At 42.4% G+C, this 27,818-nt stretch overlaps 1 protein-coding gene across 1 annotated transcript; it reads right to left on the bottom strand.

The window, feature by feature from the left end:
* SLC26A1 (solute carrier family 26 member 1) lies at window positions 1–26,720 on the bottom strand. The gene is made up of 3 exons (XM_044682201.1): window positions 26,630–26,720; window positions 6,341–6,978; window positions 1–2,087 (listed from the first exon to the last, which is right to left on the bottom strand). Exons 2-3 carry the CDS (start codon window positions 6,944–6,946, stop codon window positions 564–566), a joined length of 2,130 nt encoding a protein of 709 aa, XP_044538136.1. The 5' UTR covers window positions 6,947–6,978; window positions 26,630–26,720; the 3' UTR covers window positions 1–563.
* Window positions 26,721–27,818: the final 1,098 nt, after the last annotated feature.

Here is a 27,818-nt window from a genome sequence, read left to right as displayed (position 1 = left end):
TTCCTTCACACATTTATTAAGCACCTGGTGTATTCGGAGCCCTGCCCGGGACAGATGGTGCCACGTGTGGGCATGTGGACGCCTGGCATAACTCTGAAATGCACTTGGGTGTGGTGTCTTTCTGCAGACGCAGTGACAGTTGTTCAGACTTTAGCCCTTCCTATTCCTCTGTGTCTCCAACCCAGGAGGGGAAGCCCCAGGCTGACAGACTTCAGGCCATTCTTGTCTTTCCAGATAATAAAAAAGCAGATGTCCAGTAATGGTTAGAATTTCTTTTTTCTTTCAAAAAGTAAACTTTCTAGGATCAAAAGATTGAGAGCTAGAGAGGACCTTAGAAACCTAGTTCAACCCTTCATTTTTCATAGAAGGAAACTGAGGAAACCCAAGGCTGCCCAGCTAGTGAGCAGCAGAGCTGGGATTTGAACTCTTGGCAGTGTTTGCTTACAAGGCTGGAATTCCCAGGCTTCCTTTGCCCTTTCCGCCTCCCAAGGCTCTGTGATGGAATGTTCCCCTGCTGGCTCCGGGCTGTTGGGCTCGACGGGGCTTTCAGGAAGGCTGGAGCCCTAGAGAGTGGAGTCCATCACTTGTTCTCTGGCCCGGACAAACTGGACTGCCCCATGCACGCTGTAGAACAGTAATTCCTTCATGCCCGCCTCGTTGTGGTCAAAGTAGCCCCCCCTCTTCAGAGAGTCCGTCACGGACGGGTTACAGCCAGCAAGGAGGACGGAAATGTTCACAGCCCTGTAATCTCTCCGGACATTTCTGAGGGTGCTGATGCCAGCAGTGTCCAGGAATAGCACCGAGGAGCAGTCAATGATGATGGTGTGAAATTCGCTTTGTTTAGGGACCAGGTGACAGGTGGTATCAGCTTGGCCCAATTCTCCAACAGCTCCCTTTTCCGCCAGCCTCCCGTCCGTGGCGGGCTCTCCCTTCTCACACTTTTTCCTCTTTGCCGCTTCTAACGCGGGGTCTAGGTCTGCCATCTTGTAGAGGGATTTTAGGAAGAAGTCTTTGTTTGCATAATAGAGGGGGGCCTCAAACCGGAATATCTTGATCTTGGGGACAGGGAGGAGGTTCTCGTATCGCCTGCTGTCCTCGTAAAAGACGGTGTCCTCGATTTGGCCGAGCAGAGCCACCCGAGGATGCTGCGTGCGGCCCACGACACAGAGCATGGAGAAGAGGACCCCCACCAGGAGTCCGATTTCAGTGCTGATGAGGGCACAAGAGGCCATGGTGACAGCCCACACCAGGGCATCTGTTCTGTTCAGGCGGTACTGCTTGGGCACGTCTCTGAACTTCCACAGAGCCCCCTTCAAGCTGACGATGATGATACAGGCCAGGACGGATTTCTGTAAGGAGTAGAACAGCGGAGCCAGGAACAGGAGCACCAACAGCACCACGGCGGCACTGACCACGCCGGACACCTGAGTGTGGCACCCCGTGGACGTCTTGACCAGGCTTTTAGCCAAGGCTGCGCTGGTGGTGAAGGAGTGGAAGAAAGACGGGATGATGTTGCAGAAGCCCACCGCGAACATCTCTTGGTTGGCCCTGACGGTGTAACCGTAGTTCTTGGCAAACATCTCCGAGAGGGAGACGGTGAAGGCGAAGCCGATGATCGCTATGGGAACAGCATCCAGGGCTACTCGGTGCATGAGGCCGAAGGCGGGGGCCCTGGGCGGGATGAAGCCCGTGGGAATGTCCCCGGAGATGCTGGACCCGTAGCGCTCGTGGAGATTCCCAAAGTGAGACACCAAGGTGGCGGCCACGATGACCACGAGCTCCGTGGGCAGAGGGATCTTGAGCCTTTTCTTGTACCGGTCCGCCAGCTCCTTGGCCGCCACCAGCACCGTGAGGCAGATGGCGCTGGTGAGGACGTCGCAGAGGTTGGCCTGGCTGAGGTTTCGAATGATGCTCACCCACGTGGCGAGGAACATGCCGTATCCCTGGTGACGAGGGATCTTTATTCCGAAGAGGTATTTGACTTGGGAGGTTAGGATTGTTAAGGAAGCCCCCGTGGCAAAGCCGTCCAGCAGAGGCTGTGAGAGGTACGTGGAGACAAATCCAAGCTGGAAAAGTCCCATGAGGACCTAGAAACAGAACACGGAGGGTCAGCCGGGCGGGGGAAAGGGCAGCTGAAAAATTTAGGACAAAATAGTTAATGACTCTAGAACTGCACAAGCCCAGAGCTGTAACACAGTAGAGAACAATGGATTCAAAGTAACATAAAACAAAATCAAATAAAAAAAATAAAACCAAACTACATAAGGATCACTGTGGGCCACATATTGACATAATTTTATCAGGGGAACTGGGGTAGGTCAGTATATTGAAAGCCAGATCCAGAGACAGGGGGTCCTGGATTCCAATGTGGCCTCAGAGACTTCCTAGCTGTGATGACCCTGGGCAAGTCACTTAACCTCCATTGCCTAGCCCTTACCACTCTTCTCCCTTGGAACCAATACACAGTATTGATTCTAACACAGAAGGGAAGGGTTTAAAACCATTTTAAAAGTAAAAAGAATGCAGCATTATTGGTTTTATTGAATTTTTATTTGTTTTGTCAAATATTTCCCAACACCATTAAAAAAATCCCCAAACAACCCTTACCTCCGGTCTTAGAATTGATACTAAATATCAGTTCCAAGGCAGAAGAGTACTAAGAGCTAGGCAATTAAGGTCAAGTGACTTGCCCAGGACCACACAGCTAGGAAATGTCTGAGGCCACATTTGAACCTAGAACCTTTCCTCTCTGGGCCTGGCTCTCTATTCACTGAGTCACCTTGTTGTTCCCAGTGACATTTTAATCTGGTTTGGGCTACATTCTTCTTTTTTCTTTTTTAAAAAATTTAAATTTAATTAAAAATTTTTTCCCATGGTTACATGATTCTTATTCTCTCCCTCCCCTCTCTACTCCACCCTCCCAGAGTTGACAAGCAGTTCCACTGGGTTTTACATATATAATCACTCAAAACCCATTTCCATATTATTCACTTTTGTAACAGAGCAATCTTTTAAAACCAAAACCCCAAATCATATACCCATATAAACAAGGGGCAAGTCATGTGTTTTCTACTCTCATAGTTCTTTCTCTAGATGTGGCTAGCATTCTTTCTCCCAAGTTTTGGGCTTCATTCAGGAGAGCTGCTGGCTGGTATTTAGCATCTCTACTTTAGAATATAGAATGGGGAGCTTGAAGGGACCTCAGAGACCATCCAATCGAACCTTCTTATTTTTACATATGAGAAGACTGAGACCCAGAGAAAGAATGGGCTTGCTCAAGTTCATTTTGTGAGTTAGTGGCAAAAAATAAATAAATATCTCCCCTCAGTAACATTTCAGCATTCCTGAAATTTCATCATTAGAGAGGCATTCATTTCCATGAAGGCATGGATCAACAATGGATCCATTACAGTTTGTAGGGGTAGAAAACACCAGAGGAAAAATGGTTTATGTCTAAAAGGTCCCCATCAAGGGTTCTAGGCATTTTAATCAGGAAGGTAACTCAGACATTGGTTTGAGCCTTATCTTTCCACCTTCCCTTCTATAGTTTCATCAAGGTGGGCCTTCCCGGCACTGATGCAAATCATAGCCCTTCTTTGGATTCTGTCCATCTAAGAGAGCCTATTTTGGGTCGATGCATTTAAAAAACTTCCCATATGATAGGCAAAAGAAAAACTTTATATATCATAGTAGAAAGGTTGAGGGTCTTGGAATTAGGAAAGATCTGAATTCTAATCCTTCTTCTGAAATATTGTGTTCCAACATAACCAATATGGAAGTATGTTTTGCATGATCATACACATACAACTTAGATCACATTGCTTATTGTCTCAGGAAGAGAGGAGGAGAGGAAGAACTGGGAACTCAAAAGTTTAGAAAATAAATGTTAAAAATGGTTATTACATGTAATTGGAAAAAAAGAAAAGAGATAAGAAAAGAGAGAAGAGAAGGAAAAGGAAAGTTGCATTCCCTCAGTTTTTACATGGGAGAATTGAAGCTGAGAGTGGTGAAGTTTGTCCAAGGTCACCCAATGAGCTGGGAACAGAGTCAGTCTTGTCTCCTGACTCCCTGGACATACAGTCTCTTCAGTATACCACGCTAGCTTTCCTCTTAAGGAACATGTTCCTGGGGCCCACTGCTGCCCTCGGGCACTGTAGTTACTAACAGGGGAATGATTCTCCCTGGGAATTTTGTACCCATGGAGTGTGGAACATTGCCTAAAATGTCAGCTTTTATTTTATTTTTTGCAATATTGAGAGGGTATGATTATTTTTTCTTCTTTTCTTCAAAAACATTTTTTTTTCCCAAAAGGAATGGTTTTCTGTAGGAGGAGGGAAGGAGAGGGAAATCTAGGTGATATACACACAAAATGAATCAATAAAAAAAAAATCTATTTTTAGAAAGGATTGTCCTTGTGGTGCAGCCAGGCTGGTCTGCTTGCTGACCCTGGAGCAGATATTTCTTCATTAATTTCCGATTCCATACTTTTGCTCCTTCCTGCTGTTTTCCAGCCTGGGGTGGTAGAGACAGAAGAGCTGCCTTTGAATCTTAACTCTGTCATTTACTAGCTCTGTGACTCTAGGCAGGCCCCTTCATTTCTGTGGACCTCTGTTTCCCCCTTTGTAAAATGGATTTTGTCATCTTTGCACAATCACTGTAAAGATGGTCACCCCCTTTGGGAGGAAAGCATTTTGTGGCTGTTCTTAGCATCATTATCAGGAGTGTTCTCCTTTGACAGTCAGACCCCCAGAAAATGCCACTTCTCCTTCTAGACTTCTTCTTTGGTGAAGCCTCCCTGACCGCTGAACTTCCCCAGCACTTCTGGTCTATACCTGGTAGTTGGCAGGAAGTCGATGCTGCCCAATATTTGTAATTATCTTTTTATGTCTCTTATCTCAGAGATAAACAGAGAAAGCCTGAGGGCCTGTCTTATCCTCCTTATCCTCCTCCTGATACTGAGCATGTAATAAAATCACAGACTTGCGGAGTGTCAGAGCAGGAAGGGATCAAGAGACCATCGAGGTTCATCACCTGGGGTCCATGGACCACCATCTAAGGCCCGTGGGGATAGATTTCAGGGAGTCCATGATCTCGAGTGGGGAAAAAATGACAGCTTTATTTTTATAGCCTCTAAATGACATTTAGCCTTTCCTTCAATATGATTTAAAAATAAACCAACCCCCGATTCTAAAAAATGTTTAAAAAAAACAACACAGAAAATGTCATTGGGAAATATTTAACAAAATAAATATAAACACAAAAAATGTCGATTAAAAATTTTTTAAATATTTTAATCTATTGTATGTCTGTATATTAATTAATTAATTAGCTTATTTATTTAAACCCTGATCTTCCATCTCAGAAGTATTGATTCCAAGGCAGAAGAGTGGTAAGGGCTAGGCAGTAGGTGACTTGCCCAGGGTTATACAGCTAGGAAGTGTCTGAGGTCAGATTTGAATCCAGGACCTCTTATCTCTGAGCCTGACTCTTAGTCCACTGAACCACCCCACTTGCCTCCAAGATAATATACTTTTAAAACCTGATTATAAGAAGGTGTTCATAGTTTCACCAGATTGCCAGAGGGGGCACAGGATGCAATAAAAAGCTTAAAAACTCATGATCTCATCCAACTTCCCCTCCTCATTTTACAGAGAGGGAAACTGAAGCTGAGGTGGAGACCAAAAGGGACCTTTGAGGTCACTCAAATCCATTCTCTTGTTTTATAGATGAAGAAATTAAGAGAATTGCTTGGAATAAAACAGGTAGTAAAAGGAGTGAACCGTCCGAGACAGAGAAATAGGAGGAGAAGCCAGGTCTTTGTCCTCATTCATTTAATGATCTTAAGCTCTGCTGCTTACTAGCTCTGTAACCCTGGGTAAGAGATCACCTCTCTGAGCCTCAGTTTCCACTTCTGTAAAATACGGGGTGGTAACCTACTTTATTAGGCTCATGGGAACATGAAATAACATAACTAATAGGAAAAAAAAAAGCTTTTTAAGGGTAGGTGGATGGGAAGGTGATCTTCTATTCATCATTTTTTTTTCTGATACCTTATGGTGTGAAGGTGACTGGGTTCTCAAAGGTTGTCAGTAAGCTAGAAAGGCTTTGAGTCAGTGCAAGCCCGATTGTTTATTTATTTTTGTTTGTTTTTAAACCCTTACCTACTTTCTGCCTTAGAACCAATATTGGTTCTAAGGCAGAAGAGTGCTAAGGGCTAGGCAATGGGGGTCAAGTGACTTGCCCAGGGCCACACAGCTAGGATGTGTCTGAGGCCAGATTTAAACCCAGAACCTCCCATCTCCAGGCAGTGTGAGCTTCTTTGTCAATCTGGGATTCTTACCTGATAGACCCCTGCCAGGAAGGTCAAGGCCGTGGCGATGCTAATGGCGTAACAGTCCTTCCCACATTCTGGACCCAGGCCCTCCTGCAGCAGGTCAGAAGCCAGGAAGGTCTCATTGCTGCTGTTCCTGCTGCCCGGGGAGCTGTCTTCATTCAGGTCAAACCCTGCCAGCTGTAATTCTCTGTCTACCACTTGCCCCACCATGAGGCAGAGCAGGCTGAAGATGCCCACGGACACGTGGCGGGAGGTGCCCATCAGGAAGTAGATGATGTTGGCAAAGAAGGACGTGTAGAGGCTGTAGATGGGCTTGAGCCCCGCCAGCAGGGAGTAGGCGATCGCCTGAGGGACCAGGATGACCCCAATGACGAGGCCAGACATGATGTCGCCCACCAGGTAGTCTCTGAAGCGGTACTTGGGAAGCCAGCCTATAACCGGGAAGAAGGCCAGCAGGGCATCCTTCAGCCTGCCAGGGCTCAGAGAGCAGTTCTTCTTCAGTTTGGCCTTTGCAGTCTCTAGCAGACTTTTCTGGGATGGAGCTTGTCTCTGGATGAGGATGGGAGGCTGCAGCCTGACATCTACTCTCTCTAGCTCAGCTTTCCCCTCCATCGTGGGAGCATTCAAGCTGTCTGGCGCTGTGCCTGCGGGAGAAAGAAGTGAGTGTTAGCTGCTGCCACCAGCATCTCCTCGGGAGTCCTCCAGCTCTTCCTTCCTAGACTCCCCAGCCCAGCAGGTCCCTTCCCCTCTTGTTCTTTCCTTCATTTATTTATTTATTCATTCATTCACTCACTCATTCATTCATTTGTTTATTTATTTTTGATGCAGGGGGAGAAGGTGGTGCTTCTTTAGATACTTAATTCCCTATCCTATCTTCTATCCCTAACCTAACATGAAGACCCACAGAGTCCTTCAAAGAATATCTCTGTAGTTACCTCCTAAGTGAAGTCTTTCCTGATGCCCACCTCCTGCCTTCTGGCTCCTGCCAATGGCGCTCTCTTAAATTTACATCAAATTACTCCATATGTAGGAACAGATGCAGAGAGAAATAAACAGAACCGGGGCAACTTTGCACCCAATAACAGCAATGTTGGACGATGATTATCTATGAAAACTTGGCTACTCTCCATGTGCAATGCTGTGATCTTGGACAGTCCTGAAGAACTTATGACGGAAAATGTTCTCCACCTCCAGAAAAAGAACTGTTGGAGTTGTCTTTCACGTCAATGTCTTAATGGTTTTATTTGGGGTTTTGGTTCTGTATGAGTGTGCTCTTACGACAATGACCAATATGGAAGTGGGTTTGGCGTGACCATAAAAATGAAAAAAGAAGAAAAAAACAAATTACTCTGTGTGCATACATACAACACACATCTATATATAGAATATAAAATAACAAATATAGAATATAATGTAATGATACATAATATAAAATAAAATAAAAATAAATATTAAAATCTAATATATACTATTTATATATATATGTGTGTGTGTGTGTCTGTGTGTGTGTATGTGTGTATGTATAAATATACTCTCATATAATATTCCTCCCTAATAGAGAGTAAACTTCTTAAGGATAGGAATTGCTTCTATTTTTAGATTTCGATTTCTAATGTTTGGGGCAGTGGCTAGCCCATAGTAGGTAATTTATGACTTTTTGTTGAATCAAATGAAATGCTCGCACCTGTTTATAGTTTATACAGTCCTCAGACATTTCTTATTAAAAGCTTGACAGTCACAAGTGTGGATGTGCCCATGGATACAAAAAAAGAAGACTCTATGTGAAAACACGCATTGCTTTTTTAAAAGCATAAGTCAAAGTTAACTTGGCAATCCCAACACTACCCTGTTTGTCTTCTGCCCTCTTGGGTTCCATACTATTTGTGCAACATTTCGAGAGTCACACACATACCACCAATAGATTTTTGTGTCACTTAAATTTCCAGATCGCAAGTCACTTTTGGACTTGGCCACTATTTGTGGTGATGCAGCGGATAGAGTGTGTGGAATGGAGTCAGGAAGACTCATCTTCCTGAGTTTAAATCCAGCCTCAGATACCTGCTAGCTGTGTGATCCTGGGCAAGTCACTTAACCCTGTTTGCCTCAGTTTCCTCATCTATAAAATGAACTGGAGAAGGAAATGACAAACCATTCCAATGTCTTTGCCAAGAAAAACCCCAGTAGGATCATGAAGAGTCGGACATGACTGAAACAACTGAAAAACAAGAAACGCAGTACCTGGCACATAGTAGGTGCATAATAAATTCTTCTTTACTGATTTTGAAAACTTCTTACCTTTATTTTAAGGTATGCTGTTTGGTAAGAAGTCCAAAGACCCTTACTTTATGCTCCCATCTAGGAACTCCTCATTTCTTTTCTTTTTTCTTCAACCCTTACCTTCTGTCTTAGAATTGATGTAATCAGTTCCAAGGCAAAGAGATTAGGCAATTAAAAAGGGTTAAGTGACTTGCCCAGGGTCTCACAGCTAGGAAGTGTCTGAGTTCTGTTTTGAACTCAGGACCTTCCATCCCAGGCCTGGTTCTCTGTCCACTGAACCACCTGGTTGCTCTGAACTCCTGGTTTCTGACCCAGCTTCTGCTGGAGGAGTCCAACTATTTTGGAAGAGCCCTCAGGCCCCCTGGACTGGCCCCTTACGCCCAACCCTGGAGTGTCAGAGGATCTCTCAGCACCGAGCCTTTAGGGAACCATGGCCCCAGCTCATGATTGTGATTCAGTGAGGGGGAGCATACTGTGGTTCTGTTGCTTCCTGGCTTTGTGACCTTGGGAAAATCATTTTCCCTCTCTGAGCTTTTGACTTCCTTATTTGCAAAATGGGGGTAATAACACCTATGGTGCTTTCCTCACAAGACTCTTAGAAGGAATGTGGCACCAAAGAGTTTAGATTTTAAGGGATCATTTAGTCTTGCCCCTTAATTTTACACACAATAACAATAACAATTGTGTAGTGATGTAGTTACACGAATTGCTTTTGGAGGGGGAGTATGTAATAATTATTATCTACATTTCACAGATGAAGGAACTGAAGCCCAGAAGGGGGACAGAAATTCCCCAGCATTGTACAGGGAAATAAGTTGCAGAGCTGGGATTTTAGCTTAGTTCCTCTGCTTTCAAATCCAGTGCTTTCCCTCCCTTTTTCTTTTTTCTCATTACATTACTTTAAGAGCTTTGTAAACCTTCATTTCTAAATGTTAGTGATTATTATTACTATCATAGAGACAGTCGGATTCAGAGCTGGAAGGGACTTTGGCGCAGATATCTAGTCCAACCCCCTTTTTGTGGCAGATGAGGACCTTGAGACCTAGAGAGGGGAAATGGGGGCGGGCGTCTAAGATCTCCCTGGAAGTAGGTGGGCTAGGAACCTCTCTGACTCCGGATCCAGTGCTTCTTCCCCTATTCATTTCCCAAGGTGCCAGGACATCCAAAGGAGGGCCTCCAGGAGTCGTGCTCTCAACACTACAAGTCCATCATTATTGAAAACCTCTCCTAGTGGCAAAGAGCTAGAAACCGAAGGGATGTCCATCAATTGGGGAATGGCCCAACATGGTGTAGATAGGATGGTAATGGAATACCATTGTGCCATAAGAAGAGACAAACAGGATGATCACAAAGAAACCCTGGAGAAGACTTTTATGACAGAAGTGTTTCAAAGTGAATAGAGCAGAACCGAGAGAACCAGATTCTAACAGCAATAAAACACAATCAAGCATCTATGAGTGACTTAGCTCTTCCCAGCAGTGCAAGGTTCCGGGGCAATGCCAAGGCACTGGGGACAAAAGAGGCAATCCGCTAGCACAGAAGAACAGATGGATGCAGATGAAAGCGTGCCATTCCTTACTTTATTTCCTTCATGAGTTTTTTCCTCATATGAGTGATATGTACCTGACAGCACACGTATAACCTAACGTCATATTATGAGGAGGGGAGGGAAGAGAAAACAGATCACAAAATGTCAGAAAGCAATTATTAAAAATTATATCTACAGATAATTGGGAAAAATACTATTTTTTTTAAAAAAGAGAAAAGTTTCCAGGTAGCTGCTGATCTCACAGTCTTCCCTCTGCAAGTACTTCCTAGCCTCTTCCTGATAGCCTGGTGTGTTTTCTCTTCTATTTCTTTTTAAAACCCCTATCTTCCATCTTAGAGTTAATACTGTATATTGATGGCAGAAGAGTGGTAAAGGCTAGGCCAGGGGGGTTAAGTGACTTGCCCACAATCACACAGCTAGGAAGTATCAGAAACTAGATTTAAACCAAGGATCTTGAACCTGGTTCTCACTCCATTGAACTACTTAGCTGCCCCCTTTAATTAAATTTTTTGGGGGGAAGGGAGAGAGAGAGAGAGAGAGAGAGAGAGAGAGAGAGAGAGAGAGAGAGAAAGAGAGAGAGAAGAATTTCTTAGCTAGTACCTTCCTGATCTTGTTATTACTATATAAACACCAAGTTGATGCCTTGTTGTGACTCACCACAAATCTACAGAGCTATCTCCCCAGAGGAACTCCCAGCATCCAAGGACATTAATTCCATGTAGACTGAGCACAGACTTAATTAGAGAGGATTTCTCTGCCAGCCAGTCTGCCTGCCTCTTACCATTGCAGTAATGTTTTCATTGGGATCAGGATTTTTCCTGATTCAGACTTTCAGAACCTAGTATAATTTATTGATGGGCTAGAGTCCTAGCCCAGGCCCTGCCATTTACTACTTAGGTGTCACTGGGCAAGCTCTTTCCCTTTCTAAAACTCTTTTTCCTTCTCTATAAAATTGGAGAAGTTGATATAGATTAAGGTTCTTCACCTTGAGACCATAGGCTTTTGTTTTAAAATATTTTGATAACTATTTAAATATAATCAATTTTCTTTGTGTTCTTATGTATCTTGTTATATGACTTTAAAAACATTAGTCCCAAAATGGATCCATAAGCATGAACAGATTATCAAAGAATCCGGGACACAGAAAAGGTGCAGAACCCCTGGCCCAGATCAACGTTTCATAAATCATTCTAGCTAAGAGATTCTTTGGAGCTGATATATTTATGGAATGGATCATTGCTGATTCATGGGCCCTTGGGTCATGGAACACCTAAAGAATAGCCACTAATAATTTGACATCTATGATATTGATATCCCAGATGTGTGTATTTGCTCCTATATCATTTAACATTTTTTCAATGACTTGGATTGGAAGCTTACAAAATTTTCAGATGCCACAAGGCTAGAAGAGAAAGTAAACTGTTGACTGACAGTTAAATTGTGGCTTCATGGAGTGTGAATGCAGACTGAAATATACTATGTTTCATTTTCTTTATTCATCTTTTTTTTTTATTGGGTCCTTGGTGGAAGAGTGGTAAGGGTGGGCAACGGGGGTCAAGTTTGCCCAGGGTCACACAGCTGGGAAGTGTCTGAGGTCACATTTGAACCTAGGACCTCCCGTCTCTAGGCCTGACTCTCAATCCAGCTGCCCCTATTCATCTTTTCTTAATTTGAGAATTCTTACACAAAACGACTAATATGGAAAACTGTTTTACAGGATTACAAGTGTAGAATCTATATCAAATTGCCTTCTGTTTCAAGAATGAGGGAGGGTAGCGAGGGAGGAAGAGTCAAAAGAAGGCAGAGAATTTGGAATTCAAAACTTAAAATTTTTTTTTACGTGTAACAGAGGAAAATAAAATATTAAAAAAGTAAATTGTAGGTTCACTGAGAGGAGGCATACTGTAGAATGAGCACTATTTCTAGAATTGGAGAACTTGAGTTCCATTCTCCCCTTGAGTGCTAACTATGTGACTCTTAAATCATTTGCCTCTCTAAATTATAATTTCCTCATCTATAAAATGAATGATCAGACTAGGTAGCCTGTGAGGCGCCTTCCAGCTCTAGGTCTAGATTTATTTAAAATCATTAGCAAGTATCATCTGCAATGGAGATATTAGAAGTCTTCCCAATAAGATCAGGAGTGAAGCAAGGATGCCCATTATCACCACTATTATTTAATGTACTAGAAAATGCTAGTGGTAGCAATTAGAGAAGAAAAAGAAATTGAGAGGATTAAAGTAGGCAATGAGGAGACCAAGCTGTCACTCTGTGCAGATGATGATGTGATGGTATATTTAGAGAATCCTAGAAAATCAACTAAAAGGCTAGTGGAAATAATAACTTTAGCAAAGTTTCAAGATACACAATAAACCCACATAAATCATCAGCATTTCTATATATTTCTAACACAACTCAGCAGCAAGACTTAGAAAGAGAAACTCCATTTAAAATCATTCTAGACAGTATAAAGTATTGGGAATTTATCTGCCAAGACAAACACAGGAATTAAATGGACACAACTACAAAACACTTTTCACACAAATAAAACTAGATCTAAACAATTGTAAAAACATTAATTGCTCATGGGTAGGAAAAGCTAATATAATAAAAATGACAATCCTACCCAAATTAATTGACTTCTTCAGTGCCATACCTATCAAGCTACCAAAAAACTATTTTATAGAATTAGAAGAAATAACCAAATTCATCTAGAAGAACAAAGGATCAAGAATTTCAATGGAACTAATAAAAAAAATGTGAAGGATGTAGGTCTGTGATTCTAAGATCCTCCGGTCTAGGCTGGGTGATCACTTGATGGGTACTTAGGGGAGGTTATTTTTTTTTAAGATACAAATTGTACTAGATAGCTACTTGAGTCCCTTCCAGTTCTAAGATGAAGTATTCACAAAATCAAAGAGGTATTTATGGGTCCCTCCACTAATAGACCTCACAGCCACTTTATGTCATAAGTCATGAGTTACTGTTAGAGAAAAAAAATTCCTCCCATCTTGGTCAAGTCTATGATTCTGTGATGAGTTTCTTCAAGCCAAGGCTGTTTGTAGGATTATAAAACCATAGATTTAAGATGACAAGGTCAGTTGATAAGAGTTATGCTCTTCAGTATACAGATGAGGGGATGGACCCAGAGAGGTTAAATGACTTACCCAAAGACCCACAATTTAATATATGACAGAAGCATGATTTAAGCCAAGTTTCCTCCTACTCCAAAGCCAGTTTTGTCTCCCCATACACATAGTAACACCATTCTTGTCCATCTGGGTAGGACCTTCCTTCTTGGAGCATATTCTCCACTGGAATAGCTCCTTATAGCTCAGAGCCACCTCCCCATTTTGGTGAGGCAGAGAACAAAAATAGAGATGGGGGTAAGGAGTGGCTATATGTCCTTGGGGAAGTCTCTTTCCTCCTCTAGTTTGGCATAAAGATAGACAGAGGTTTTATTTATTTTTACTTTTTTACTTTTTTAACTTCTTCAAATTTATTTTTATTTTTTTGATTGAAAAATTATATTTAATTGATTTATAATATAGACAGGTTTTTAAGAAATGAAGCAAAGCACATATTCATACAAATTCTTCAAGTAATAAATATTTTAATTTTTTAAATAAAAACATTTTCATGCATAGTAGGACATAAAAATATTGCCTATGAAACTTTTTCATACCATTTGCCTTTTAAAAGAAAGTATACAATAATTCTTTACATCATTTTCAAAACTATCTCTCTTAACTGTGCTTCTTTCTCTTTCCTTGTGCACATTAAAAAAAAAGTTTTAATGGCTCTCTTTTGGAGGATGCATTTAGTGCTAATCCTTCCTCTTCCTAACCTCCTCTGCCCAAATTAAAAACTGAGAAAGCCTTTTCTAACAAATAATCAAACAAAATGATTCTGTACTTGTGTTGCTGTCCAAAAATGTGTCTCTGCACTAAATGATAACTCTAGCCCAACTATCAATAATATAGAATTAGGGCTTAATCAGTGATACATGTAAAACCCAGTGGAATTGTCCGTTGGCTAAGCAGGGTTAGGGAGGTTTGGGGAGAGGGAAAGAACATGAAACATGTAAATATGGGAAAATATTCAAAATAAAAATAAAAATGAAAAAAATGTGTCTCTGTGTACCTTGTGTGTGTCTATCCCTTTCTGCCAGAGGGTGGCTGGGAAGCTCTCTTCCTCATACAAAGGTCCTCAGGAGACCTGGTTGATCATTACAGCGATCAGAGTTCTTACAGTTCGTACCCAAGAATTCTCTGAAATCATCCCCTCTTTTATCATTTCTTACGGTCTAATAATATTCTTTTATATATTCATATACCACAATTTGTGCAGCCATTTCCCAAATGATGGACAACCCCTTAGATTCCAGTTCTTTGTTTTTATTTTTTCCCCCTTTAAATCTTGTCTTCAGGATCAGGACCTTGTTTTGTTTACAATCTCCTCTTCCCTGGTATTATTTTCATCCTCTTTCTTAATGCCTCCTCCTCCACCGCCCATTCCAGCTTGTTTCCCTGTTGATTCTAATGTGTTTCTATACCAAACTGTTTGCACATGTGTGATTCTGTGTCTTTGTGTGTGTTCCTTCTTTCTTTCTCTGTTTCAGATAAAAGTGGGGTTCATCTGTATCCACCCTCCCAACTTTCTTCCTCCACATTTGTATAGTCAAATATGAGACAACTAGGTGGAACAGTGAATATAGTTTAAAACCAACCTCAGATACTTCCTAACTGTGTGATCCTAGACAAATCACTTAACCACTAGCTGCCTCAGTTTCTTCCTCTGTAAAATGAGGATAATAATAGCACTTAACTCTTGTAGTTGTTGTGAGGATAAACATGAGATATTTGTAAAAGTCTCACAAACCTTAAAGAGATATATAGATGCTAGCTATTATTACTATTATACTCATCTTCTAATGAACTCCAAGTATAAGAAAAAAAGCAATTTCCATTGCCTCATTCCTCCTTTCCACACAAGTTTATAAAGTTGTGTTATTAGTATAGTATAGAAAGCTCACCTTCAAAACAGAACCAATCTACTCTCCTCTGTTTTTCTTATTAATTCTCCCAATCTTAATTTAATTATAATTAATCTAAAATGTAAAATAATAAATAATGTAATAAATTAATTTAATTCCCCTCTTTTAAAGGCATTAAGGGCCCTTGTTTCTTCTTTCCCAATAGAATGTTAGCACACATCACACTGCCCCTTCTAATTTCTCAAAGTTGACCTTTCTAGATTTCTCCTGACTCTTGTGTTTATATTTCAAAATCCCAACTCATCTCTGGTCTTTTCATCAGAAAAGTTCTCTGTTAAAGGACTTGGAAACCCTCTGTTCCATTAAAAGTCCATTTCCTCCTCCTCTGTAGGCCTATTTTGAGTTTTGTAGGGAAAATTACGTTTAGTGGTAAGTCTTTTCTAAGCCTTTTAGAATATTATATTCTGAGATGTGAAGCTAAGCATAATTCCTTGGCATGTGAACTGCTTGTATCTAGTTAATTGTGGTATTTGTTTCTTTGAGGTGGAAGTTCTGGCTTTTGGTCATGACATTCCTGGGACTTTTCCTTTTGGGGTTCCTTTCAGGAGATGATTAGTGGATTCTTTCTTGACTTTTCTTTGTCCTTTGATTTGAATAGATCTGAACAGTTTTTGTATATGATTTCTTGAAGTACAGCATCTAGGTTTTCTTTTAATAAGCGTTTTCAAGGAGCCCTGTTTCTTGATACCAAACAGCTTACATTTTTTCTTTTTTTTCAATCTTTTAATTTTGTTTAAATATTTTTTAATATCTAAAGGAATCACTGATTTCTGTTTGGTCTATTCTAATTTTCAGGGAGTCTGTGACTTGAATAAGCTTTACTACTTGCTTTTCTAAGTTGCTTGTTCCCTTTCCTCCAATGTTTGTATTATTATTATTATTATTATTATTATTATTATTTTATCTCTTCCTTCATTTCTTCTAAGTCTTCATGTAGTCCTTTTAGAAAATCCATTTTTCCTTCACCGAGTCACTATTTATATTTGTTACTGAGTTATTTGCTCCTCCTGAGGGCAAAGGTTTCGGGAGACGATTAGGGCTACAAATAATGTTTGATAACAGTTGATAATTAATTGCCTTTGGTTTACTAATTTCTGGCTTTAGTTCCTGGGTTAAGTCTCTGTGCCAGAGCCACACTCTGCCTCCTGCTACACTTTTGAAAGAGGTAATTGGCCTTCTGTGATCTTGCCTTGGCTTCTCTGCATTTCTGGGCTGATCCTCACCTCCTAGGTTTGGGCCTTGCTCCCTGATCTTTGGTGTACAAAGTGCTTTATCTTCGGGGCACTCTCTGGGGTCTTAGGACAAAGTGAGAGAAACCATGGAGGCCCTGGATCTGGGCTATCTCCGTCTGAGTCCCTGGTAGCTGCCAGTCTCTAGGGCTTCCAACCTCCTCATCTCAGGGTTTCCTGATTCTCTGGCTTATTTGCCTGTGCTGGTCCTGGCTTAGTTGAAGATCTCCTTTCTTATTGCCTACATGCTTCTACCTAACCTTTTGTGCATTTCAGGGGTGGAAGAAGCCACTTACTGCAATTTCTCATGGGATTTCTTGATCATTATTCAGTCTGGTACAAATATTATGTTTTTACTAAAGTAGATGTGAGGGAGCCGGGTCATCTGCTTCTATTCAGGCAACCATTTTGGCTAAAAAGTCAGTATTATACATATTTTATTCAATTGTGATTTCAGAGTTAGCATCTTAGAAAGAGTTTTTCTCATGGAAGCCCTATTTACATTCACCAAGAACACCAAGGTTCTTCCTGAACCCTAGGAAATCGGAGACCTGGAAATCCCCAGAGTTCCTTCTAGCTCCAACATTCAGGAAGAACTTTGCTAAGTTTGAAAAAGAAAAATTCAGTCCAACACACAAGCACCCAACACCAGGGGACCATGCTCCCAGGTGGAAGTGTTTCCTTTAGACACAGTGCCAGCGATCCTGGTGCTTGGTTTGGTAGGGTAGGAAGATGAGCACATTGATTATGGGGGCATTGGAGAAGGGAAGACAAGTGCTGTGTGCAGTTCCAAAGGATGGTTCATCGCAACAGAGGAAATAGGGAAAGCTTCATGAAGACAGCAGCCATTGAGATGGATTTTCTTGGTTTGGTCAGAATTCAGCAGGCTAAGAGGGGGACAGAGAGGATTCTCTGCCTAGAGAACGGGCTGAGAAAAGTCACAGAGGTCAGAATTGATGGCTTCTCTTTAAAGGACCCAAAAGAATTGTCCAGTTTGTCTGGGGCTTAGAATCTGGGGAGGGGGAGTAGTATGAGATTAGTGTAAAGATTAAAATGAATATACAATAAGTATTATATTTTATAACATTTATTAATAATAACTAAAGTAAAAAAGCTAGCTAACCCAGCCCCGGTCGTGAGAGAAGAGAGAGAAATGGAGGAGTTACAGAACTATATAAACAATAACATAAAGACCCACATAAATGAAAAGGGGAAAAGGATTTGGGGATGAGGAAAGAATTCTGGGAGATTAAGTCCAAGATACAAAATTCTCTAACTCATACATTAGGCTAGAAAGACAGGGAGAGACCAAATGGTGTTTTTTTGTGGCTGATTTGATTAATTGCCTGATTAAAGAAGTTATTATAAATAAATTATTCATTGATTGAATGAATAAGTTAGTATGGAGATGTTATTATCTCCATAGGATAGATGAAGAAACTGAGGTTCAAAGATCAGAGGATTAGCGTGTCCAGATTTGTGCATAAAGAAGCTAATTCTTAAAGGGATGTTTCTCCACTAACACTCCTCTTGTAAAACTCGGTACAATTCCCAAATGCACAGGCAGAGTAAGGAGAGGGTTACAGGAATATTAGACTGGTAAATCATGGCAATGCCATAGGGAGAGCTGACTTAGATTTCAGTAAAGCTTTTGTCATAGGCTCTCTCGTGCTATTTTTGTAGAGAATATGAAAGGAGAGAAAATAAAGGTTCTTAATCCTTTTGTGTCCTGGGCCCCTTCGGCCGTCTAGAGAAGCCTGTGGACCCTTTCTCAGAATCGTGTTTAAATATTTAAAGGAAATGCTACATTTTCAGGTACAAGTTGGTCAAGATAAGGATGTAATAGTTTCCCATCCAGGTTCACAGAGTTCCTGAAATCTCTGTGTTGATCCCAAGTTAAGCATCCCTGTGTTACAGTTGAGGAGATTTTTTTGTCGTCATTATTGTTCAGTCATTTCAGTCATGTCTGACCCTTCATGACCCCATTTGGGGTTTTCTTGGCAAAGATGCTGGAGTGATTGCCATTTCCTGCGCCAGCTCATTTTACAGATGAGGAAACTGAGGCAAACAGGGTTAAGTGGCTTGCCCAGGGTCACATTGCTGGGAGGTGTCTGAGGAAAGATTTGAGGTCAGGAAGACGAGTCTTCCTGATTGGGGGGTCTGGGGCACTTTCTGCCAAATGCAGGAGATTTAGAACTGGTTAATGATCTGACTTGAGGAGGAAGGTAATCATTAATGGATTGATGCCACTTTGGAGGAAGGCCCCTCCCTAGAATGTTCCAGGGATCTCTCCTTGGCTTTATGTTGTCCGACATTTTGAATAACTTCAATAAAGACAACGGTAACATCTTATCGATTTGCAGATAACACTAAGCCAAGAGGATTAACCAATGAGTTGGATGACAGAGTCAGGATCCAAAAATCTCTTGGCTGCCTAGAACTTGGGGCTACTGTAATAAGAGGAAATTTCATATGGATAAATGTAAATGGGTAGGTAGGGGGCATGGCGGCTAGAGGACTGGGCAGGGAGTCAAGGTGACATTGTCATGAGTGCAAATCTGGCCTCAGACATTCATTAGCTAAGTGACCCTGGACAAGTCATGTAACCCTATTTGCCTCAGTTTCCTTATGTGTAAAGTGAACTGGAGAAGGAAATGACAAACTACTCCAATATCTTTGCCAAGAAAACCTCAAAATGGCGTCATGAAGAGTCAGACAAGACTGAAATGATCAAACAACAACAAAGGTTTATAGTTGGATTCAAAAAATCAGCTTCACAAGTATAATACTATAGAGAAGAGGGCCCGCTAGCTTTGTCTGGGAAAGATCTAGGTTTAATATGAGGCAAGAGTTTATCTTTCAACCAAAGAAGCTAATGTGATTCTAGACGGCATTGAGAATCTTGGTGGCCAGACTTCATTCATACAGAGGATTGTGTTCCATTCTGAGTGTCACAGTTTAGGACTATCACAACCTGGGAGAGATAGTGTGGTGAACCTGAGAGAGAGCTGGCTTTGGAGTCAGAAGTTCTGGGTTCAAGAAACAATAGGTCCTGGGTTCAAATCTAGCCTCAGACATTTTCTAGTTAGTCTGATTCTGGATAAGCCACTTGACCCCCATCATCTAGCCTTTACCATTCTTCTGCCTTGGAACCAATATACAGTACTGATTCCAAGAAGGAAGATAAGGGTTTAAAAAAAAAAAAATTCAAGCTGTCCCAAAGTGGAATGGGCTACTGTCTCAAGAAGTGATTCCTCTTCCTCCCCACTCCCAGCTTTTCTTGGGGTCTTCAAGGGAAGCCTGGATGACCTCTTATAAGAGACACTGTCAGAGGGAGTCCTGGCCAGGTACAACTGGTCTACGTGACCTCTAAGATCCTTCTGCTGTGAGATATCTCGGTTGAGCCCATACAAGCTTTGACGTCTCTGTCTCTGCATTCTCAGGGTCTGGAAGGCCGTGATGTCGGGGTCCTCACAGGAGTGAGCTTTGGAGAGTGAATGACAGAATACAGACAAGGGCAGACGGAGACATCTCTGAGGTCATGTCTCCTGAGGGCTTTCACGTGTGGTATGACCACACGGGAATGTTTGCCACGCTTGCTAATTCTCTGTCTGAGAGTGAAATATAATTAATGGAAATTAAATGGTCCACCCCTGCTAGTGTTTCTTCCTAGCACACCTTCATCTGCTTTCAGAATAACCCATCCAGTCAGCCCATAAACCATTTTTATGTTGTTAGCCAGGCACCATGCTAAGCTCTGGTTTCCCCAGAATTGCGTGGCATGTGATAGCCTTTGGAGACAGCAGGAGAGGAGTGACCTTGCCCATGTGTCTGAGCTGGCCTGCCCCAGAGTGTAATGAAAACAGCCGTGACGATCTAGGGTTCTTCCCACTCCGCCATGAACAGAGCCCCTCACTCTCCTTTATTGATTGCCTTTCTATGGCTTCCAACAGCCTGACACCTCCCCCCTCCACCCATTCCACTCCATTCCTTCAATCTGGGGCTACAATCACCACATACCAGGGAAAAAGGATTTCATAATAATAATTCCCATTTCTTTAGTGTTTTTCTTTTTAAAACCTTACCATTCCGGGGGCAGCTGGGTAGCTCAGTGGATTGAGAGCCAGGCCTAGAGACAGGAGGTCCTAGGTTCAAATGCGGCCTCAGACACTTCCCAGCTGTGTGACCCTGGGCAAGTCACTTGACCCCCATTGCCTACCCTTGCCAATCTTCCACCTATAAAGTCAATACACAGAAGTTAAGGGTTTAAAATAAAAAGAAAAAAGAAAAAAAAAACCTTACCATTTCTCTTAGAATCAATACTAAGCATCTGTCCCAAGGCAGAAGAACTGTAAGGGCTAGGTAATTGGGGTTAAATGACTTTTCCAGGGTCACACAGCTAGGAAATATCTGAGGCTACAGTTGAACCCAGGACCTCCTATCTGTAGGCTTAAGTTTCTACTGAGCACCTAGCTGCCTCTCCCCCACCCCTTCCCTCTTTTTAAACCCTTACCTTCCATCTTAGAATCAATACTGTGTATTGGTTTTAAGGCAGAAGAGCTGTAAGGAATAGGCGATGGAGGGTTAAGTGACTTGCCCCAAGTCACACATCTAGCAAGTGTTTGAAGCTAGGACTTCTCCTCTCGAGTCCTATCCATCCACTGAACTACCTAGCTGTCCCTTCTTGAGTGTTTTAAGATTTACAAAGTGATTTCCTCACTGTAACCTTGTGAGGAAGGCTTTGCAAATATTGTCAGCAGCAGCAGCAGCAGCAGCATCACTATTACCATCATCATCATCATCATCACCACCATCACCACCATCATCATCATCATCATCGTCATCATCATCATCATCATCACCACCACCACCATCATCATCATCATCGTCATCATCATCATCATCATCACCACCACCACCATCATCATCATCATCGTCATCATCATCATCATCATCATCATCATCATCACCACCACCACCATCATCATCATCCATTTTACAGCCCCTGAGGCTCAGGGAGTCTGTGACTTCCCAGAATCTCCATTAGAAGGGACCTGGGGTTCTCCACCTTTCTGCATGTACCAGACCCCTCTGGCCTTCTGGTGATGCCTGCTCAGAATCACGTTTTTCAATGCATAAAGTAAAACTCGTACGATTACAGAGAAAATCAATCAATTCTGTGGGATTACAGTTTTGAAAATATTTTTCAAAAACTTCCCAGACGGGTCTCTGAAGACCTCTATGAGAAAGAACCCACCGTCTCCCGAGACAGCCCCACTCCCTTTTTGTCAGTCGATGAGCAAATACTTTTTTAAGGGCTAATTAAGATCTAGGGACTGTGCTAAGTGCTGAGGATACAAGAAAGCAAAACACCAAAAAAACAAAACCAAAAACCATTTTCTCAAGGAGCGTACATTCTAATGAGAGAGAAAACACACAAATAGCTCCAGCTCTCCTTCTATATACATACACATAGATGTAGATATACACACTTGGGTGTCTGAGGGTGATTTAAAAGGAAAGAAGGCATCAGGCATTAGGGGAACCAGAAAAGGCATCTTGCAGAAGTGGGGATCTGAGCTAAGTCTTATAAGAGGAAAAGGGAAGGTGACAAGGCAGGGCATTCCCGGTACAGTAGACTTCGTTGGAGCTCTTGTTGTTGGGAGGTTGCCCTTGTGCCAAGTCTAAGTTTCCTCTTTGCAACTTCCATGGATTACAATGAGGAAAATACTAGACTTTGAGTTAAATCACATTGATTCAGATCTCAGTCTGCCTCTGGGACTTTGGTTAAGTCATTGACCTCTTTGAGCCTCAGTCTTCTCATCTGTAAAATGAAGGATTTGAATGAGATGACCTTCAAGGTCCCTTCCAGCTCTAAATCAATGATTCAGTGGTCAATGGGGAGAGGACCAGAGATCACGATGTGCTATAATGGGGGGGGTGCTTAGACTGGAGAAAAGAGGCAAGAATGGGAGCAAGGAATGGGAAAGAGGTTCTCAGGGTAACACATGGTAGCTTTCTTTAAGTCCTTAAAAGGCTATCACGGAGGGGCAGCTAGGTGGGCACTTATTAGCTGTGCAACCTTGGGCAAGATACTTAAACTCATTTGCCTCAGTTTCTTCATCTGTCAAATGAGCTGGAGAAGGAAATGGCAAAGCACTCCAGTATCTTTGCCAAGAAAACCCCAAATGGAATCATGAAAAATCGACAGGACTGAACAGCAACAAGATAATCAATAAATACTTAAAGAAAAGAGGGAGCTTCCTGCCATGGGAGTCATTTAAGCAAAGGCCATATAACTTCTTGGGAATACACTGGGTGAGAGGTTGGACTAGATGACCTCCCGGGCCCTTCTGTCTCTTGAGACTCGATAATTGTAGATTATTGCGATTCCTTTGGATTTCTGCCTTATCCTTTTTTAAAATCCACATTTTCTGGGGAGAAGAGTATTTCTAAATATTTTGACAAGCATTTATTCATAATAATAATAATAATAATATTTATTATATTGAAACAAAGATCAGTGGCTTGAAACTATTCACCTTCGGCAGCATTAGTTTCTTAGTGCTTTCCACATGATAGCCAGGGAAAGTGTCTTTCCTTGTGTGAACTACAGGAACAAGACTGATTGTGAGAAAAACTCACGATGAGAATAGGTAATGTTTCTATCATCCTTCATTCATTTATTTATTTATTTGGCTATTTATTTATTTGTTTGTTTGTTTTTTTAACCCTTAATTTCTGTGTATTGGTTCCTAGGTGGAAGAGTGGTAATGGTGGGCAATGGGGGTCAAGTGACTTGCCCAGGGTCACACAGCTGGGAAGTGTCTGAGGTCATATTTGAACCTAGGACCTCCTGTCTCTAGGCCTGGCTCTCAATCCACTGAACTACCCAGCTGCCCCCTCTCAGAATGGTTTTAAATGATCTGTCCTAGGTTGTATGGCTTTAAGTGTTAGAGCCTCCTTGTTTAAGTAGAAAACTTAGGGAGGTCATGATTACTGTCTTCGAGTCATCTGGGGAAAGGTTTAAATTTGCTCTCTTTGGCCCCAAAAGGCAGAAATAGGAATAATGGTTGGCTACTGAGTGACTCTGCCAAGGTAGGAGTCAAGAAGACCTGAGAGGGAATCTGGCTTCAGATACTTAACTGTGTGACACTGAAGGAGTCTCTTAATCCATTTGCCTTAGTTTCCTCAGTTGTAAAATGGGAATGGTAACAGCTCCCTTTCTCTCAGGCTTTTTGTGAGGATCAAATGAGATAATATTTATAAATCACTTAGCCCAGTGCCTGGTACCATGTAGGTGCTTAATAAATGCTTTTTCCTTCTTCCTCCCTTCCCTTCCCTATCTTTTCCCTTTTAGCTTGATGTAACAAACTGAGCTCTCCCTAAAAAGAAGGGATTATTTCTTAGGAAAGTGAGTTTCATCAATGGCAGTATTCAATCAGAGGTTGAATGATCACTTGTTGGGTGTATTTGTGTACAGATCTGATGACCTAGATGTCCCTTGAGGTCCCTCCCGCCTCTGAACTGCTGTGATTTCCTGAGCAAAACCCAACATTATAAATGGTACAGCCCTACCACCTGACTGGGCAATGTTAGCCTAGAGCAGTGATTCCCAAAGTGGGTGCCACCACCCCCTGGTGGGTGCTGCAGCAATCCAGGGGGGACGGTGATGGCCACAGGTGCATTTATCTTTCCTATTAATTGCTATTAAAATTTAAAAAGGGGCAGCTGGGTAGCTCAGTGGATTGAGAGCCAGGCCTAGAGACAGGAGGTCCTAGGTTCAAAGCCGGCCTCAGACACTTCCCAGCTGTGTGACCCTGGGCAAGTCACTTGACCCCCATTGCCCACCCTTACCACTCTTCCACCAAGGAGCCAATACACAGAAGTTAAGGGTTTAAAATTTTTTTTTAATTAAAAAATTAATTTCCAGGGGACTAAGTAATATTTTTTCCAGAAAGGGGGCGGTAGGCCATCAAAGTTTGGGAACCCTAGCCTAGAGTTTAGACCACCTCTGCTTTTTAGGCTCGATTAGATTGTCCGCCTTTTTTGAAGTTCTCCCGAGTGGGAAGAAGTGACCCCGTCGTCTTGCAGGGAGGCAGGAGCAGAATGTATCCCGGCTCCACACACGCCTGTGTTCCTCCCATGTTTGCATGTGATAAGGAAAGCACACCCCCGAAGAGACCTGCCTGGGTGAGGAGAGCACGGGCAGGTTAAAGTTCTCTCCTCAGCTTTCAAAGGCTCGGAGGAGAAAGGGCATTTTATAAATTAGCCCATCGGGGACGGAAACAGTGCTGCTAAGGATCCCGTCCTTTAAAAACTCAAATCTGTGTGCATGTCCTCTTTTCTTCCTGCCCCGCCACTGGGACTGCCTGAAAGGTCCTATTCCTTATCCCGTGAGCAGCTCACCTGATGTTTCCATCTAGATCTCAGGAAGACAACGAACAATTTAGCATCTATTATGTACCGAGCACTTTACAAACATTAGATTACTTGGTCCTCATGACAACTCTAGGAGGGAGATTCTCATTTTAAAGTTGGGGAAACTGAGGCAGATAAAGGTTAGATAACTTTCCCAGGGTCAATGGGTAAGTGTTTGAAGCCAGAGTTGAAGCCTGGTCATGCTGATTCCGGATTCGGTGCTGTTCAGACCTTTGTTCAATTAAAAATCACAAAAGCAGAATAGTGAGGTAGGATGATGGTGTTACGAATAAAATTGATATAGATGGAGGAGAGAGTGCTGGGCTCGGAGTCGGAAGGGCCAGGGCCTTCACTAAACTCCAGTTGCCTTATTGTTCTTCTGCCTTGGAACCCATACTTAGTGTTGATTCTATGATGAAAGGGAAGGGTTAAAAAAAAAAGTGATGCAAGGGCAGCTAGATGGCACAGTGGATAGAGTACTGGGTCTGGAGTCCGAAGGACCTGGGTTCAAATGTGGCCTCAGCTACTTCTTGGCTGTGTGACCCTGGACAAGTCACTTAACCCTAATTGCCTAGCCTATCTTCTGTCTTAGAATTGATACTGAGCTAGGGAGTAAGGGTTTACAAAAAAAAAATCACAACAGCTTTTTAAATTTTTCTTGTGTTGTAGGATGGGAATGGACGACATAGCCCACATTGTCAAAATATTTTGCATGATTTCACCATAACATATATCTTTTTGCTTTCCTTTTCAATGGCCCAGGGAGGTGTTATGAGAGGGAGAGAACTTGTCATTCAAAATAAAAAAAGGATGCTAAAACACCAATCACAGTCTCTCCTCTCTCCCTGAATGAGAGGAATCCACCTTATCCTACATGCAAGCAGCAGAAAAATGTATTTAGGTTTTTTCTTCATTAGCAATATAAAATACTGGGTTCCATGTTCTAGAAATCCCTCAATATTCCTCATTTATAATGTGTTTGGGGATAATTCCACGTCCATCTAGCACTGCATCTTCTTTTTTAAACCCTTACCTTCTGCCTTAGAATCCATACCAAACAAAAGTTCTAGGACAGAAGAGCAGTAAGGGCTAGGCAATCAGGGAGAAATGACTTGCCCAGGGTCACAGCTAGGAAGTATCTGAGATCAGATTTGAACCCAGGACTTTCCATCTCCAGACCTGGTGCTCTATCCACAGAGGTACCCAGCTGCCCCCTACCACAGTTTCTTAATAAGTTATAACTTAAAGTAGTTACAATGGAGGGGAGGAAGGTCAGGGATGGGGGGAGATATTTTTCTGATCAATACTTCCCAATTCTTAGTTTGATTTGCAGCATCTAACCTTTAATTGAAATAATTCTATGCTTTTAATTTTTTTTGGTTTGGCACCATTTAAAACAGGCAAAAGGAATATGCCAAGGTCAGGAAGGTAGGGTGGAATCAAAGACAAGAGGGAGAGGAATGTCTATCTCCCGTGGGCACCAGAAGAGGCAACGGGACCCGTAGGGCTCAGCCACATTCCCCTTGGATGTCAGGAATCCTCCAGTTCAGCTGTCCACTTCCATTTTACAGATGTGGAAACTCAATCTCGGCTGATAAATTAAGCCATTTGCCCCCAGAGATAATAAATAGGACAGAGATTTGAACCTCGACCTTTTGACTCCAAATCCAGTTGTTTTCCCCCGCTTTCTGCTCTTCCACCTCTTTTACTGATCTCCCTTTAAAAAATGAAGGGAAAAAACCCAGCGAGTGAGTTCTTCTTACCTCTATGGAGCCAGGTGAGAAGGAAGGGCTCAAGTTCTCTCCTGCGTTAGCACCTCAGAGATGGAGAGAAGGAAGGACCGATGGCAGCACCTTGGGGAGCGAGGCTCTGGGTAGGAGGACTTGGGGCATCCTCCTGCACCAGCCACCAAAGGGCCCCCGACCCTTCAGACCATGCCAGCGCCGGGGGACCAGTGGAGCCCCTCCCTGCTCCTAACGAGGCACCCAATGGCCACCCGGCTTGACTGTTCAATTATTTACCCCAAAGGTTGCTGAGTCATATGTTTTGCAGAGGCAAGTGTTACCTCAGAGGGTAATCTGGTGGGTTGTCCTGTAATCAGAGCCTCACAAATAACCAGGGCTCTTTGGCATCTGGAGAGAATAACGAACTTATTTCACATGATAAGGAACTTGGAGGAGTGTGCCAGTGGGGCCATTTTTTACTAAAGGGCCTTTTTCGGTTTCTAGAATGGAACCTGTGGAATTGAACTGAACTTTGTGGGTAGCGAGGGAGCCCCATTTTGGGCCCAGCCCTGAGTAGGGGAAGACCTGGGTTCTGTTTCTGTCTTCAGGGAGCTCACAGTCTATGGGAGACAGAAGAAGAGCAGACAATCCGGGAGGAGTCCTGGGGTCAGTCTGTCCAGGAGGCCAACGTGGGAAGAGCCCTGGGAGCCAGGACGCCTAGCTTCTCGCCTTTGTCATGCAAGTGACCCGTGTGATCTTGGACAGAGCCAAGGGGTTCAAAATTAAAAAAGGAATGTTAGAAAGAGTCAGTCATAGCAGCCCCTCTCTCTGGGACGGAGAGGAATCCACCTCGTCCTGCATGCAAGCAGGAGAAAAACATAATTAGGTTTTTTCTTCATTACTAATATAAAACTAGGGGACCAACCTGGGCTTGGACCCAGGACACCTACGCTTATTTTAGTTTTTGCTTTTATTTTTTAAATTCTGCTCTATTTTCATTTCATTTTTACTTTTCCTCTATTTTTAAATTTTTAAATATTCTTCCATGTTTCCATGATTCATTTTCTTTCCCTCCCCTTTCCCCCTCCCAGAGCTGATAAGCAATTCCACTGGCTTATACAAGTGTTATCACTTGTTGCCAGGACACTCATTTAGAGGGCAAAATACAAACGAACAATTAGCGAGCACATCATTAGGAAAAATAATGAATTAAAATAGGAAGTCACTA

Source organism: Gracilinanus agilis, chromosome 6 (assembly GCF_016433145.1).
Source record: "Gracilinanus agilis isolate LMUSP501 chromosome 6, AgileGrace, whole genome shotgun sequence".
NCBI classification, from domain to species: Eukaryota; Metazoa; Chordata; class Mammalia; order Didelphimorphia; family Didelphidae; genus Gracilinanus; species Gracilinanus agilis.
This window is presented reverse-complemented; position numbering and strand designations above follow the sequence as displayed.